Source organism: Nyctibius grandis, chromosome 27, assembly GCF_013368605.1.
Source record: "Nyctibius grandis isolate bNycGra1 chromosome 27, bNycGra1.pri, whole genome shotgun sequence".
Lineage (NCBI taxonomy): Eukaryota > Metazoa > Chordata > Aves > Nyctibiiformes > Nyctibiidae > Nyctibius > Nyctibius grandis.
In genome coordinates this window covers 1,795,620-1,810,875 of record NC_090684.1, presented here as the reverse complement: position 1 = coordinate 1,810,875, position 15,256 = coordinate 1,795,620, and the positions used below count along the sequence as shown (strand labels likewise).

Genomic DNA, 15,256 nt, shown 5'->3' with positions numbered 1-15,256 from the left:
TCAGATCTGGCCCTCCCAGGCCGGGGGGGACGTGTCCGGGGCAGCGCTGGCCCCCCCAGTGCCACCCTGCGCGATGGTGCCGGAGGCGAGGAGGAAGGCAGAGTAGGCGAGGTCCACGTCCTCCTTGGAGCTCTGGGGAAGGACAGGAGGACGCTGTTAGGGGGCTGGGGACAGGCAGCAGCACGCAGCAGGGGAGAGAGCAGCGTTACACGGGCTGGGAGCTTCTCGGGATGACACGAGCAGGCTGGACGAGGGCGACAATCCGTTGGGTCACGCCAGTGCCAACGCGAGAGCATCACGCTTTGGCTTGGCCCCGGACAGACCCTAAATGTTTGCAGGTTTGGGACTCCGCGACATGCCTGTCCCTGCATGTTGGCACCCAGCTCACCTGTCCTAAAGCTGCTGGGTTTTACTGGTGCCTGATAGTTTCCTTTATTGTTCCAGTTCAGCTCTTGGCACTTAGCACACCTACACGCTGCCTTTGGTTAGGGACCTTCAAAAACAAGGGCTTGCACCTGGCACCTTTGAGAACTGTTGAGTGATGCCACTCGACCGTGATCTTACCCACGGGGAGAGGAGGGGGGGGAGGCAGGGGCTTGACAGGATCACAGCCCTTGCAATGGCAGAGACCTCCCTGCCTGCCTCTGCCCCCTGACCCGCTGCCCACAGCAGGGCAAGGCCGGGAGGTGGGATGTGCTCTGGCTTCTGCCCATCTGCTTATCCCGGTGTTTCATATTTGTGGTAACAGCCCAGCCCCAACCTTCCTGAAGCTACCTGGGGCTGACGCGCTGTACGCTTTGAAGCAAGGCGACTGCTGTTATTGTCTCTGCTAAAACAGGGGGGTTGGGGAAGGGTTAAGGTCCCCTCATGGAGCCTGATGTGCACCAGGTGATCCAGGTAAGATGGGGAGCACCTGGGTATAAATGAGGGCCCTGGGAGAAGGCAGCTCCCTTGGCAGAGGCTGGAGGGCTGCGGGGGTGTCTCCAGGTCAGTGCTCTCTCCTGCCTTCTCTTACCCTTTTTGCCTTCTTCGTCTCGGCAGCACTTTCCGGGGTGGCCGTGGTGGTGATGAGCTCTGCAGGGAGAGAAGGGGAGGCGTTAGGGTGCGGTGGGCAGGCTGGGGCTTTTGTAGGGTCCTTCTGCGAGCCTCGCCCCAGGGCTGGGGATGGAGAGCAACCAGCAACCTACCGTCCCCTCCCAGCTGCGTCTCCTGGCTCTCCTTCACGCAGGCGTTATTGCTTGCGCTGTACTCCTTCACGCTCTCGAAGTCTGACATGCTGATGTTCGTCCTGTAGCTCCCCACGGACACCAGGTCTGTGAAGAGGGAGGAGATAAACAGGGAATATGCTCAGAGTCGGTGCAAGCACGTTGGCATCTGAACCACCTCTGTGCAATGTGACGGGCAAAGCCCAGAGGGGTGGTCCCTGGCTCAGCCTGGGCACCCTGGGTGCTGGAGCCGTACGGATGGGGTCAGCAGGGTCCCTTGTCTGCCCATGCACAAGGTATCACTGCCTTAATATTCTGACATTCCTTGAGAGCCTAGGGAAGGCAGGGACTCACCAGATCTCCTCAGCTGCCTGTATTTAAAAACGGCGAAAGCTGTCACGAGGATCAGGAGCACGGCAGCAACGGGGCCCAGGACCATAGCAAGTGTGTTGGGGCCATCGCTTTGATCAGAGCTGGAATGGAGGGAAAGATATATCACTAAGCTGAGTGTTACATTTTTTTTTAATTATTCGAGACTTAATAACGTATATGAATGTCCAGCAGTCTAAAATCTGCATGGGATGGTAAATCTGAGTGAGCGTGATGCATTTCAATTAACAAACTGGATCCTAGTACATCTAACAAAATAAAAACAAATAAAAATGTAGGACAGAGGTTATGCCAAAACAGCTACATCAGCGGTTTGGTTATAGATGTATGAAGGGAAGCTCTCTAATCTCAAGAGAAGTATTTTCAATTAGTTTTTCTGTACCCAGCATCTCTAATCGCTCCCTTCTGGGATTGTATTTTCTTGAGCTAGAGATTAATTTCAAGTCATCTTGCCTTTTGCTGTAACTTTTTCCTTCTTTTCCTCTGATGTTTTTCACTAAGTTTTTTTGGGACAAGGTTTTTTTTTTGTTGCTAAACTACAAGTACAATGTGCAAACACAGTACTAACAGTGGGGCAGTATACACCTCCCCAAAATGACAAAAGACAGAGGCTTGGAGAGAACTAACCTTCCCGAGGCACCCGCGCTTTGTACTCCAGCATCGAGGTTGGCTCTTCCTCGGGGATTAAAGCCACTGTCGGCGTGGCTGGGGGGCTCGGCGGGGCTCAGGGCATCAACGTCCAGGAGCTCTGGGCTGTGGTCGGCACTGCTTCCTACGTGTCCCAGGGAAGAGGGTGGTTAGTTGTGTGAGCAGCAGCGTGGAGGTGGTGACCCAAAACCCAGCTGGGTGTATTTGGTGCACGTGGAACCGCAGTGGGTTCTGGCTGTATGTGGGAGCCTCTTTCAAATGGGCTTTAGAGATCTGAAATAATCTTATTCCAAATAATTTATTGCAAAAATTCTCAAGTAGGGTCTCTCTGCCTGTGCTTGAATACTTGATTTGCTTTTATTTCCAGCTCTTTGCCCACCATCAGTGAAATGAGGCTGTTTCTCTCTGTTTTTACTTTGACCATCACCCACTTAGGATGGCTGCATGTGAGATACCTAGGGCTATACTTTTTCCTCTGCTTCTAACAATATTTCTTCCTGAGAAAAACATCTTAACTCCAAAATCTTGCACCAAAGCTGAGACTAAGCCCCTTGCTGTTGGTGATAGCCCTTCCTTTCCTGCTGCTTACTGGTTTCTTTTTTATGAAGATAATAAGCTCCCTGGAGCAAGCTGTGTCTCTGAACCACACACAGTCCTTCACCTTACAGGTGTCAGATTTGCTTAAACTAAATGATGCTACAAATTGTAATAGCAATAGTTAGTAAGGACAGGGTTAAAAAGTAAAAATGGTGTGGAAGTGATTTTTTGACTGGTGGGTTTTTTTTTTATGACTGCAAAGTAAACACCGACGAGTGGATGAAAACACCTATGATGAGTTGTGCAAAATCAGGGTGATCTTGGCACCTCGCCTGGGAGGCTGCCTGGATGAGAGCCCTTCTGTTTTGAGGTGCTGCAACCTAGTGGCTAAGGAGAGGGCTTTTCTCTCAGCAGAAGGCAGCATGATTCAGAGCCCTGAGGTGTGGGAAAGCCCCCGCCTGCCTTTGCCTTGGAGCTCACCTCCTGTCACCTGCAGGTACACTGCCATGGTTTCCCCGAAGAGGCCGTTGCGCTTCACTCCACACCAGTACCACCCTTGGTCTGTCTTTGCCACCGAGTCAAAGCTTAGGATAACTGTCTTGTTGTCAGTGTCGCAGGTAACGTCCGGCCCCGGCTGCCGTTGGTCAGAAGCAGGCACGGGGGTGCAGGTGGTGCCACTCCACTTGCACCAGTACTTCTGGTAGGAGTAGTACTTGCAGGGATAAGCGCAAGTTAAATCGACCTGTGAACCCACTTGCGCCTCCACTTCCTTCTTTCCCTTCAGTCCAGGCTCTCCTGAAAAGGCAAACAGAACAGCAAGGCTGATGTTAGTGGTTCCAGTGGTGGGAATGGTAGTCAGCAGGTAGTGGTGCTGCTAGAGATGCTGAACCAGGAGATGTATCTTTGAGGGAAAGTGCTTCTTACATTGCTAAATTAATGCGAAGGATGCTGTATATGCATCTTTGAGTGAAAGCTGGGGTGTGGTTTTTTTTGCAAGGCTTAAGAAATACTTGAGTGAGAAACTTTTGTGAACACTTTCCCGTAAAACTGAAACCTTGTGTTTCCATTTTAAAGCTAATGGGGTGTGGGGGGATTGGCACAATGTTTCTCATTGGCACAATGAGATAAAAGCTCAGAGCTGAACCTTGCATCTCTTCCCAAAAAGCCAGATCTGCTCCTTTGTGGTGCTTAGGAGGTTGTTTTCTGCCTATTGAGCGGGCAGAGAACTGCCAATGCACAAGCTCATACCGTCTATGATCTTCAGCTCAGTTGACGATTGCTGCTCCTTCTCCTCGTTCGTCATGCACCAGTAATAGCCTTTGTCACTGTCCTTCAGCTGGTTCAGGATGATGGTGATTGTCTTATTACCCGGGTTGTCATACATGGCCACTCTTCCTTCATACGAGGGTGACACGTACCCAGAGTTTGCTATGATCCGGTAACACCCGTTCTGTCTCCACTTGCACCAGTACCTCTCTGAGGACTTCTTTACAGGCTCATAGAGGCATTCAAAAGTTGCTGAACTTCCTTTTACTCCAATTATTGTGGGCTTTCTTTGAGGAACTTTCGTCTCTGGAGATAAAAATGAAATGAGCAGCTGTACAGGTCTAACTTTTGCCCATATGGCACTCCCCCAAGAGAACATATATTATGAGATCAAAGCAAGCTGTTTTGGCTAAAGCAAGGTTAGGCGAAGCTCAGGGGTGCAGATGCAAGACTGGTGGTGATGCTTCTAAAGAGAAGGAGAGATGGAGGGGAAAAAAACACTGGGAGTAGCTTACTCACCCTCATAGACGTGCACATCCAGTTCCTTCGTTTCTCCATCCTCCCCATAGGAGCCGACCCCGCACAGGTACAAGCCAGAGTCTTCCCAGCCCATCTGAGTTATCACGACGCTGAAGGAGCCTGGAAGCTCCTCGTTGCTCAGCAGAGCTCGCCCTTCGTAATCCTCACCAACTTTCCCATAGCTATCAACGACGTTATAGCAGCCGTTTTTCTCCACCTTGCACAAGAATTTCCTCACGCTCGCATACTCCTTCCCAAAGCCGCAGGACATGGTCAAAGTGCTGTGCAGCTTCACGTAGAAGAGCTCAGCTCCCTCGGGTACGTGTGGACCTGTGCACACATACACCAGTCAGTGCCTCCTGCCTGCTCTATCAGCAACTGTGCGACTCCCCGACACTTCTGAAGGCTTTTTTTAGCATAGGATTTCTCTGTGCTTTGCTATATTATATGATTATGTGTCACTCTGATTTTTATGCCAGATTTTTGGTTAAAAAATTCATTCTGTAAGAGCACAGGAGAAAATGAAAACTGGTGTTTCCTGAAAGCATGGAGCATCTTGAGCACTTAGACACTGGGCAGACTGTCTGTGGAGCCTTATTAAAGAGAAGGGGAAAAGAGTAAAAGAAAATAATACTTGAAGGAGCCCCAAGACTGTAATTACCTTCAGAAACATCCAGACTGACTCTGTGGGAGAGGCCTCTGCCATTGATACCGACACCGCACTGGTAGGTGCCTGCGTCTGCCATTGTAAGCGCGGAGATGTTAATCTGGAAGTTTTCTGCCTCTGGGTAGTCGGTGATGGAGATTCTGCCTCGGTAGCCCGAAGCAGTGTAGCCGCTGGTGGAGACAACGGTCATGCAGCGCGTGGCCGATTCCCTGCACCAATACTTTCTGTCGTGTCTGTTCACACGGGTGGGAGGGTAGAAGCATTTCACAGTAACGGACCCGTTGAGCAGACCGTAAACCTGCCGTGGTCCGAATACAGGGCTTGAGACTGCAAAAGGAGAACATGTTGGCTGTAAACATCAGCTGTGCTACACAACCCAACGGGACTGCAGAGCAGGATGGGTGTACTGGGGCAAGCACGGACCCAGGGCTGTGCAGCAGCCTGTGGTCTGAAAGGTCCCAGGGCAGTGATGGGCTGGAGACACCTCCTGAACCCTTCTCCCCCCTTACTAATGCCACCTCTGGTCTCAGGCCACCCACAAGACCTGTGCCCCAGACAGGTTACACTTACTTGCTGCCTTGGGGAGGTATCTGCTGCTTGCAGATTCAGCTGGGAGGAAGGCAAGCAGGAAGATGAAGGCTAGTAAGGTCATTTTTCTTGCATTCCCTGGAAAAAGCACAGAATTTGGTGAATAATCACACTTGCAAAATGATTAAGTTAACTGATCAAGTCATCTAATAATCCTCATGCCTGGAGGATATGAGGGTTGTAGCTACTGGAGCTAGAGAGAAATACAGCATTTAATAGCTTCTGTCAATCAATTGAATGGGAAAGCAGCGATGGTGTGCACACCATAAAAGTGATTTTGGCCAAACCAGAAGAGACCCAATTCAAAATCAGAAATGGTATCTGGTTTTCCACTTGGAAATCAGAACAGCCCATTGCAAAGCTGAAGTCCAGACATGGTCCAAAGGCTGCTGAGCCCTGGCAGGCATGACAGTCAGGTGGCAACCCGGAGCTCAACGGCTCACTTGACCCTTGCCAGGAGATAATGCTGGTTTTAATAGTTTGATAGCTGGGGTCATAATTTCTTTCAGTGTTGTTCATGCAGTGAAAGGAAGGCTTGTTTGCCTGTGAGCCCGAGTGCCAGAACCCCTCCTTAGGAAAACCTGCTCTCACAGGTTCACAGAGTAGTTTGGTTTGGAAAGGACCTTTGAAGATCATCTTGTCCAATCCCTTGCAGTGGGCAGGGACATCTTTCACCTGGTCGTGTTGCTCAAAGCCACATCCCACCTGACCTTGAACACTTTCACTGATGTATAACTTCTCTGGGCAACCTGCTGCAGTGTCTTACCACCCTCATTGTAAAAATTTCTTCCTTATGTACAAATTCCTTCCTCATGTCATAGAGCAGAGTTCCTGTCTGAAGCCTGTATTTAATTACTGCTCTTTGTTTCCCTGGTCTCTTCAAGGACATGCAAAAGAGGGAAAGGGTAATATTTTCACTTTTTTTCTTTTCTTAGCTGCTGGTAAAGTTAGTGAAGTGCAGGGATTTACCCCACACTGCTCCAAGAATCAGACTTAAACCAAATAAAGCACTGTCCCACCTGTATATCCACCCAAAGCTACTGCACCAAAATAAACCTTCAGCCAAGACTTAACGATGGCTCTTGGGGAATGCCAAACCAAACTGCGTGTCTCTTGAAATGTGCCCATAGCCTTCAGGATGGATATTTCTGACCTTCCTCTTGTGTTGGACTGAGTGATGGCTCAAAGGAAGCCAAGGCTCTTAATTCACTGAAGTGTTTTCTTTGGCCTGAACAGAGTGGGCTGTTGGATGCTGCATGGTGCAGTGGTGGGCACGTGCATTTCCTGAGCATGGCTGTTGATCCACCTGCCTATTCCAAGTTCTAGAGAAGATGATAGGTGCCAAGGAAAGCCCGTATAACCATTCAGAGGAATTTCATTTCAGGGCATTAAGTGACACGATTTTATTAAGGGTAATTCCCGGTAGAAGAAAAAAGGCTCTTATTTCCGTGTTGAGATAAAAGGTGTTCTGTTGTGCCTTCTTCCTCGTATTGTTATTTCTAGTTGCTCAGTGGCCACTTGTCTATGGCTAATAATTAACTCACTGAGCATGAAAAATGCTCTTTTATACATATCCCAGAAGCAGCCAGCAAGACAAACGTAACATATTCTGCAGAAAGCAAACAATATGGCACAAAAAGGGCCTTGATATTTGCCCCTTGCTAACAGCAGTTCCTCTGGCTGATGGTCACCTCGCTGCCCTCCGCCCCTCGCTCTGCAGTGCAAGCTGGGTCCCGGTTCAGCTTTCCTCTTCTTGGCAAAATTTGAACGATCTGTTAGTGTAATTCCTTCCCAAAGCAGTCAGCTACTTCAGGGTTACTGACAACATCGTTCTGTCAGCTAGGGAAGGATTACCAAGATCTTTTTTTTTTGAAACAAAGATATAGCTGTGTCTAGAAAGATGTGTGCAAGAGTGGTGGCATCAGGGTCTTCATATGCATGTTAAATCAGGAAAGATTTTTTGCACCTCTGAGGACACGTGTGCACTTGTGCCTACACAAGAACAACGGTTCCTGTGTGCTTGCATGACCAACCTCTGCAGATCTGAGTTGCCTCTAGTCCTGTTTTCTCAGGTGCTGTTAAAACATTCCCCCACTCACTGAATGAACGGAGAAAGCTCCCTTGTACAGCAAGTCTGAGCAGGTACAACCACTGCTTACGTAAAAATCTGTGATGTATTTCCATGCTGTTCCACTGAGCTGGATGGCTGGAAACCCCCTCTCTGCTGCCGGTGCTGTGTTGCACTCAGACAGTGACACTTCCTAGCCCAGAGAAATGGTGCAAACAAGCTTTGCTGGTCACTCTGCAACGAGCAAGCGCTGTTCGAGATGCTGGAGGAGAATTTCATCAAGCTGTTGGTAAAAGAGCTCTAGTTTCTTCTTGCTTTCAAAGAACATTTGCTGCTGGATTTGCTGTGTCTAGTCAGAGCACAAGGTTTAAACCTCAGAGCTCCAGGGAAGAGAAAAGGCTGCTGAGCTCATGGGAAAGTGAGTGTAAGTAAGTGGCTGTGCAAGTGATCTGTATTCATGTTTCTGCAGATGGGGGGGGGGGGGCTGGAAGGAGAGAGGAGATGGGGCAGAAGAGGTTTGCAGGGGGCTACAGAAGAGTCAAGAGGCTTGAAACCAGAGGGAAATGCCATGTATGCTGCCTCCAGAGCAGCTGGGAAGCAAGCTTATGGCAAGCGTGCTGGTGGGTCTGCAGTGCTCTCATCTGCTGTGTGCCCAGGGACGGTGCCTGCTGAAGAACCAGTGCTGGAAAGGGTGAAGTGCCCGTGCCCAGCCTGTACCCCTCCTGCCACTCGGCTGCAGCTTCTCACTGGTCTATCCTAACTTTTCAGGAGTAGAGAAAGGGGGAAAAATAGTGCTCCTTTGTTATGTGTTGGTGAAATCTTTCCTGGAGCTGGCAGTGCAGGCAAGGCTTCATTTGGGCTTCATATAGAGATGCACAACCCTACCAGTACGTGCTCTCTGTATCTGGCAGCCCCGGCTGCACTTTGCGTGGCCATTTTTATAGGTGAAGGGGGAAGCAGGGATTAAATCCTTGTACTACTTCTCCCTCTCCCCTCGCTGCGCAGGACTCGCAGAGAAGCAGCAACGGGGAAAGCTTTCAGCTGCACGAACGCGTGTCTGGCGTTTGCAAAGACCCTGTCTCAACAGTGGTGCTCTTTGGGTTAGTACCAGCTGTGGGCTGGGGCTGTACTCCTTTTGCTTTGTTTTGGTTTGGTTTTTAGCTATAACTCAAATCATGGTTTTGTGTATTTACTCTGATTTTGCGTCATCAAAACTGCCAGCTTCCTTCCTTCACCTCCACTGAGTGACAAAGAAATTGTAACGCTGTGTATAAACCTCTGGGGAGGTTAGACCCACTCAAACCCCACAGTCAGTCTCCTTTGCTTATATGGATGTGTTTTTAGTGCCTCTATCCATAAAGAGTGGTTCATGGTGCTTTTGCAGGGCAGTGGGAGGTTGGTCTGGAGTGGCTAGGGTGAGAGATCTCCCTGCGCTGGGTTTCCCAGTCTACTGTGTGCGGACACTTCCCTGGATGCCCCAGTGCCAAAAGCACTGTGGGACTGGCCTGGTTGGGAACATCACCTTCCTCCCCAGCACTGTCGTGTGCCTAAAATTTGAAGTAGTGCTTTCCAGCAGAAAGTGCTCTCAGACCACGTGAGCTCTTCTCGATATCATTCGTTACAAGACCTCCTCTGGGTTTCTGTGGTGCTTTTGTGACTCTATCAGTCCTTGGAAGGAATATCTTCAGATTTATAACGATTTGAAAGAGATCAGGACCTGACCCCTGAGTTATGCAAACCCGAGCAAGCAGCTGTCCTTTCTGGGTATGAAACACCAGAGTTCAGCTCCCAAATTCTGCTGACTCAGCTGCGGGGTTGAGCTCTGCGAAAGCGGTGCCCTCCTAACGCAGCTTGCCAGGGATCAGCACAGTTCAGTCCATTAGCTATTAACTATTGCTCTTAACGATGACCAGTGTCAAGGACGTGCTATGGGATCAACAAAATGTGAAGATTTAGTCACCACATTTGTAATTCTAGCCTAGGAGTCCTCCTGTTTTGTAGAATGTTTACTGTTATTCAAATATATGAGAAATAATAACATCTAGAATAGAGTAAATCTTTTTTCCCTCAAATTCTTTTAAAGCAAGACCCACTAACGCCGTGAGTAAGCTCTACAGACACAAACTGCTGTAAGGAGGAGCGTTGGCACATGTGCTAGGGGTGATTTATGGAGCTGCTGAAGACTTGTGTGCCTAGAAGAAGGGCACAGCCTCCTTGCTGCACAGGACTGGGGCTATCTACAGCTTCACTCTGCCCATCAAGGTCATGGCACTGATGGCCTTACCGTGAGTTTTCTTTACCGTAGTGGGATGGGGAAAAGCCACCGATCTGCTCTATTTTCATGGAGTTGTGAATAAGCAACCAACTTTAAGATAAAAGATCAAGCTGACCTAAACACATACAGAAAAGAAATATTTCGTGTTCCAAACCGTCGCCTCCTTTACAATATGGAAAGAATAAACAGGAGGTGCTAATTTTGTGATGCAGCGAGCAGAAACAGCTGGGCAGATCTTACTGAAGATTATCAGGATCACTAAGAAATCAGCAGTTTTTAGGAATTTCTGCAGTGCTTGTGACCCTCCTAGCTAAGAATGTTTGTAAGTACCAGTTAAACACTGTCCTATCTGAGGAATATATTCTGGAAAACAAATGAAAATGAATAACCAGACAACCCTCATGGTAGTGACTGAAATTCCTGCTGAGATTGTGCTGCTGGCCTGATTTTATGTTCCTTTAAGCTGTTAGATACACCATACACTAACTTGTGACCTAATTTTATGTTCCTTTAAGGTGTTAGCTACCCCATGCACCAGCCTGTTGCTTTTTCAGATAAGAGTGTCACGGTTCATTTGCTTCTTACTCTTTTTTTCTTGTCTTTTGAGCTGGAAAGTGAAACCAACTTCAACGCTATTAACCTCTTATTCTAGTTTAATTCTACCTGTATTGCCAGGAGCTGGAACTTGTTCTGATCCAAAAGCACTCACTGTACAGCCACTGTCTGTACCATGACCGTGGATGGATGGATGGACAGTGCCAGTGCTGTTAGGAGGTGGTATCTCTCTGTACTTCAGATGAAATGTGTTAAAGGTCCATAAGCATGTTTGCTTTGCAGAGTAAGAGTTCAGGTGTGCAGAAACCCACCCCTTTGCTGTTGGTTTAAACGTGAAAGGAGCCTGTCAGCTTTCTTTTATTCAGTTTTAGGACACCACGTACATCCCACTCACTTATGCTTCAGCATCTATTTATCTACCTTCTGACCGTACACCCTCGGTAGCTTTTCAGAGCTCCTTTAGGACATAATCATACCAATTCTCTTCTTAAATTTCAAAATCTGTGTCCTGATGATTATCTCCATGTTGTGATTCAAAAGACTGCAATGACCATAGACTGAGTTGCAACAGTGTAGATTACTGCAGTAATATTTACTAACATTTGTTATTTTCTATGTTAAAACTTAACGCAAATATTGTAACTTTTTTTCCCAGAAAGGAAAGATTAAAAATCTACCACAGAGAAGAAAACAAATGTCATAAGCCTGATCCTGTGCTTCTGACCTTCTTTTAGAGAAATCAGTCTCCCCACCAGTGACACCTGCACACCTATTCACTGCTGTTTCAGAACTGCTGCTTCCCTTGGCACGTGTGTGAGGAAGAGCCCTTAAAAGGGTCTCAAGCCTCGTATTCTCCTTCCCCATCTCAAAGCGGTAGCACAAAAGATTCCACATTTCAGAAAGACAACCAAGCAGCATTACTTACACTCCAAGTTACTTCTGCAGACTATTCTGTACTTCTTGCTTTGTCTCTTTGACCGCTCCTGGGTTTGCTGGTGTCCCAGTGGCCGCCCCCCAGGACCTCCTGCGGGTGTCCTGCCTCGCAGCCGGACACTGGGCTCTGGCAGTGCCAGGCTGTTTTAAATACTCCTCGTACCTCTACCCTGCATTTCCACCTGTTGTGCCTTAAAGGAATAGCATCCAGAAGCGCTGGCAGGTGAGCTGCACCCCACGTGAGCGCGGGGCAGCCACTGCCCGTCCCGGCTCTGCTGTCACTTTGACTGTGCACGCCGTTATTTACCTCCCGAGGCAGCGTTCCTGTTGTGCAACAGCCACCCCAAGGGTGGACACCTGCCTCCTTTAGAAGGAGCCTGGTGGCTGCTGGGGTCAGGTCCATGGAAGGTCTTCTGCTCTGCTGGGAGCAGGGTACCTGTGAGGCAGCCTCCTGCTTGGGCAGGACGCAGGCAGCTGATTCCTTGGTTTGGAGATGGGTTCCTACCCCTGGCACAAAGACACTGGGGAGCCTTATGGGGTCTGAGGCTGAGCACACGAGGGTCCTTTCCCCACTCCAGCCAGCCCCCTCCTCTTTATTAGTGTTCCAACATCACCCTTGAGTCGTGACCACGTTTCCCACCAGCCCAGGCAGCAGAACCCCTCGCTGCAAGGACTGACCTGGCTTCTGATCTTATGACACCTCCAACCAGTGGTGGAATAACTTTGTAGGGCAAAGCTGGAGAAAACCAAGGTTTTTTTTAGCTATTGCACATTTCTTGAAAACCAGTGTCCCAAAGCAGCCCCAGGCTGGTTGGCCATCCTGATAGAGCAGGTCTGTCTCCCTTCCCTGAACTCTCCAGCCCCTCTGCCTCCCCTCAGCCTCGTGGGAAGAGCAGGAGTCCAGGTGGGCAAGGGTTGGCCTTGTCTGTGCAGACCAAGAACACTGCAAGCTCTTTGAAATGAAAAACAATTAACAGGAGCTTTGCTGCCATCTTCAGCCTCGTTTCTTTGCTCTCCTGCTGTAGGCATGTCAGGGGCCCAAATTAAAATTCCCTGGGAAGTGTGGGGTTGTCAGAAACGGAACCATGCGAGAAAGTAAAATTAATGAAGATGAAAGTATTTGTATTATGTGGGATGAATCATTAACTTGCTTTACCTTGTACTAATGATGAAAAAGCAGCAATTTCTTCTAACTAGGGGGTCACATGAAGCTCTTCTCCCCTGCTCTCAGTGGAAGCCGAGGAGCTCAAACAGGATAGCAGCTCCAGGCGCTCCTGCCATGCCTGAGAGCAGGGAGATCCTGACCCAGAGTCGAGATATTTTACAAGTGTGTCAGATCTCAAAGCCTTTCCTCCAGCTAAGAGTGTCAAGCTCCTTCCTTTCCACGTGCAGCTTTTGTGATGAGGAAGGAGCTGTTGAGGTGAGGAAGGCTGCCACTGTGCTCGCACAGGGTGACTGCTGGGGACCTTGTGCTGGGAGAGCAGCCACGATCTCTCCTAGGTAGGAACAAACGCTGACCCCCTTGCTAGCCCTGTCCTTCCCACCAGTGCTGCTTCTCTGCCTGCTGTTGACATTACTTTTTATTCTTGGACTTTTTTTTGTGCTTGCTTGGCCACGGTAGGCTCAGGTGTGTTTGCTTTCCTGTGCCTCCTGCTCGCACAGGCACCTCTCCTTTGGGTGCCAGCGTGTTGGCTTCCCCACTACCTTGTCTCGACCCTGGGGTTTGCACGGGGATGTGTTTTAGGGAGCCTGGGCTGGCAGAGGATGCGTGGGAGGCTGCAGGCTGGCAGAAACCAGCCACGGGGACCCGCAACCGCTTTGGCATCTCAGGGAAGAAAAGTTAGTCCAGGGTGGATGAACGGCGTCTTTAACCAAGCCACTGCCTTCGTCCTTAAGGTTTCTGGTAAAACTGATCCGTTGTCTCATGCAAAAATATTTACTTGTCTTAACAGAGGAGGAAGCGTCCTCCTGCCAAGTCACAGGTTCCAAAGCATTTTGGCATCTCTGGAAAACAAACAACCCCGAGCTTGCTTTTTTTTTTGGGGTGGGCCAAAGCACAGTTTGCAGCACGGCATGCGATCTGAGCACACAAACCAAAGCTACTGTTTGGGGCTGAAATGGTTTGATTTTGAAGCTGTGCATAGTTCTGCAGAAGAGATGGAGGAAAAGTAGCGCTTGAGAATTTGGGTGTCTTTGATAGACTGAAGTTGGATATGGTTTACGTGTTGCAAATGACCTAATGGATGAAGATTTTTAAAAAATCAGAAAATCCTCATTTCTTTGCCTAGCAGCCAGCAAACCTGCAGCCACGAGGGTCCTCCCTTCCCACACCCCCTCCCCAGCTTTACCTTTCCCTCAGGGTGCTCTGCCCCTGCAAGAGACAGCCAGGGCTGCACACAAATAGCTTGCTTACAGACACGTCATTTTATTCTGTTCTACAAACCACGTAGCAAGTGGCATTTGGGCAGCCTGCGGGGATTCGGCTCTCGACGCAGGACGCTCAGCTTCTGAGCAGGGCAGCGAGCAACAAGTGGTTGTGGGTGCTTTGCAGTTCATAGCTGTGCCTCGACTTTCCATAGGGAAACTTCCAAGCTCAGGTACATGGAGGCTCTGAGGGAAGTGGGTTCTGCCTTAAGTCTTCATCAGTCACCTTGAAAAGTACTTTTTTCCCCCGTACAGTTGCTGTAAAAAAGAAAACCAAACCAGGAGAAAAGGCGTGAGCTGGCATTGCCTCTCTACAACATTTTTACAAGTGATTTTGTGGGTGTTTCTGTTTATATGACAAACTTGGTATTTTAAATGGGTCTGATATTTCAGGGAGTCCCGAGAACAGACAGCTAGGAAACCTGGGTCAGAGAGGACTTCAGGAGTCACCCTCCTGCTCAGCTTAAGAGGAGAGTTATCCTGGGCTTCACCCCAAAACAGACATCTAGAAACAAAAGCACAATTAACAACTTCTGGTTTACGTTCTCATTTGCAGAAGTTTTTTAGAGAATGTTAATTGTTTATTTTCAAGGTTTTAGAGGAGGGGGTGTACTTTTTTCTTTCCATTCTTTATATTTAGGACTTCAAGAACCCTTCATACAGCTTCTTTTTTGTGTAAAGTAAAATCTCAGCAATAAAACTTGGATAGTTTTAGCAAGGTGTATCACTCTCCACAAAACATTCTAGATTTCGACATAAATGGTCTTGGTTTTAAAGCCACACTGAAGGCTTCTTTTGACGTCTACAGTTTTCTACAAGAGCTTCTCTCTAAAGAGTATTAGTACTCCAAGACAGCCTCGCTGTTGTTATATTTTGCCAGAAGACATAGACTCTTACACATAAGCTGGTCATCCTGAATCTTCCAAGGATAGCATAGATTATCCTGCACAAGTAGGACAAAAAAGAATATGATTGCAACACTGAACAAGAATTGCTTCTGTAATATTGCAAGAGGTCATAAGCCATCAGACTTTATTGAAACAAGCAAGCAGGAAGAGCGATAAACGTGTTTACTATGCGTAAGCAAAAATTATAATCAACCCTATAATAAATTTATAAACCTCATATAAGATTTAATCCAAGTCTTTTGAAATCTATGGCTCAACGTCTCTTGGTAAGGA

At 48.4% G+C, this 15,256-nt stretch overlaps 1 protein-coding gene across 1 annotated transcript; it reads right to left on the bottom strand.

Annotated features, from left to right (window-relative positions):
• Positions 1 to 5,884, bottom strand: LOC137674225 (polymeric immunoglobulin receptor-like). The gene is made up of 10 exons (XM_068419446.1): positions 5,799 to 5,884; positions 5,227 to 5,552; positions 4,566 to 4,895; positions 4,029 to 4,352; positions 3,261 to 3,575; positions 2,223 to 2,367; positions 1,560 to 1,678; positions 1,188 to 1,313; positions 1,016 to 1,074; positions 1 to 132 (listed from the first exon to the last, which is right to left on the bottom strand). Exons 1-10 carry the CDS (start codon positions 5,882 to 5,884, stop codon positions 1 to 3), a joined length of 1,962 nt encoding a protein of 653 aa, XP_068275547.1.
• Between the last annotated feature and the right edge of the window lie 9,372 nt (positions 5,885 to 15,256).

Coding starts and splice junctions, on each gene's coding strand:
- LOC137674225 (XM_068419446.1), bottom strand. CDS start 5,884: ATGACCTTACTAGCCTTCATCTTCCTGCTTGCCTTCCTCCCAGCTGAA. Junction 4,353..4,565: donor GGATGTGCACGTCTATGAGG/GTGAGTAAGCTA, acceptor TTTTATCTCCAG/AGACGAAAGTTCCTCAAAGA. Junction 1,679..2,222: donor AGCGCGGGTGCCTCGGGAAG/GTTAGTTCTCTC, acceptor CCTCCATTCCAG/CTCTGATCAAAGCGATGGCC.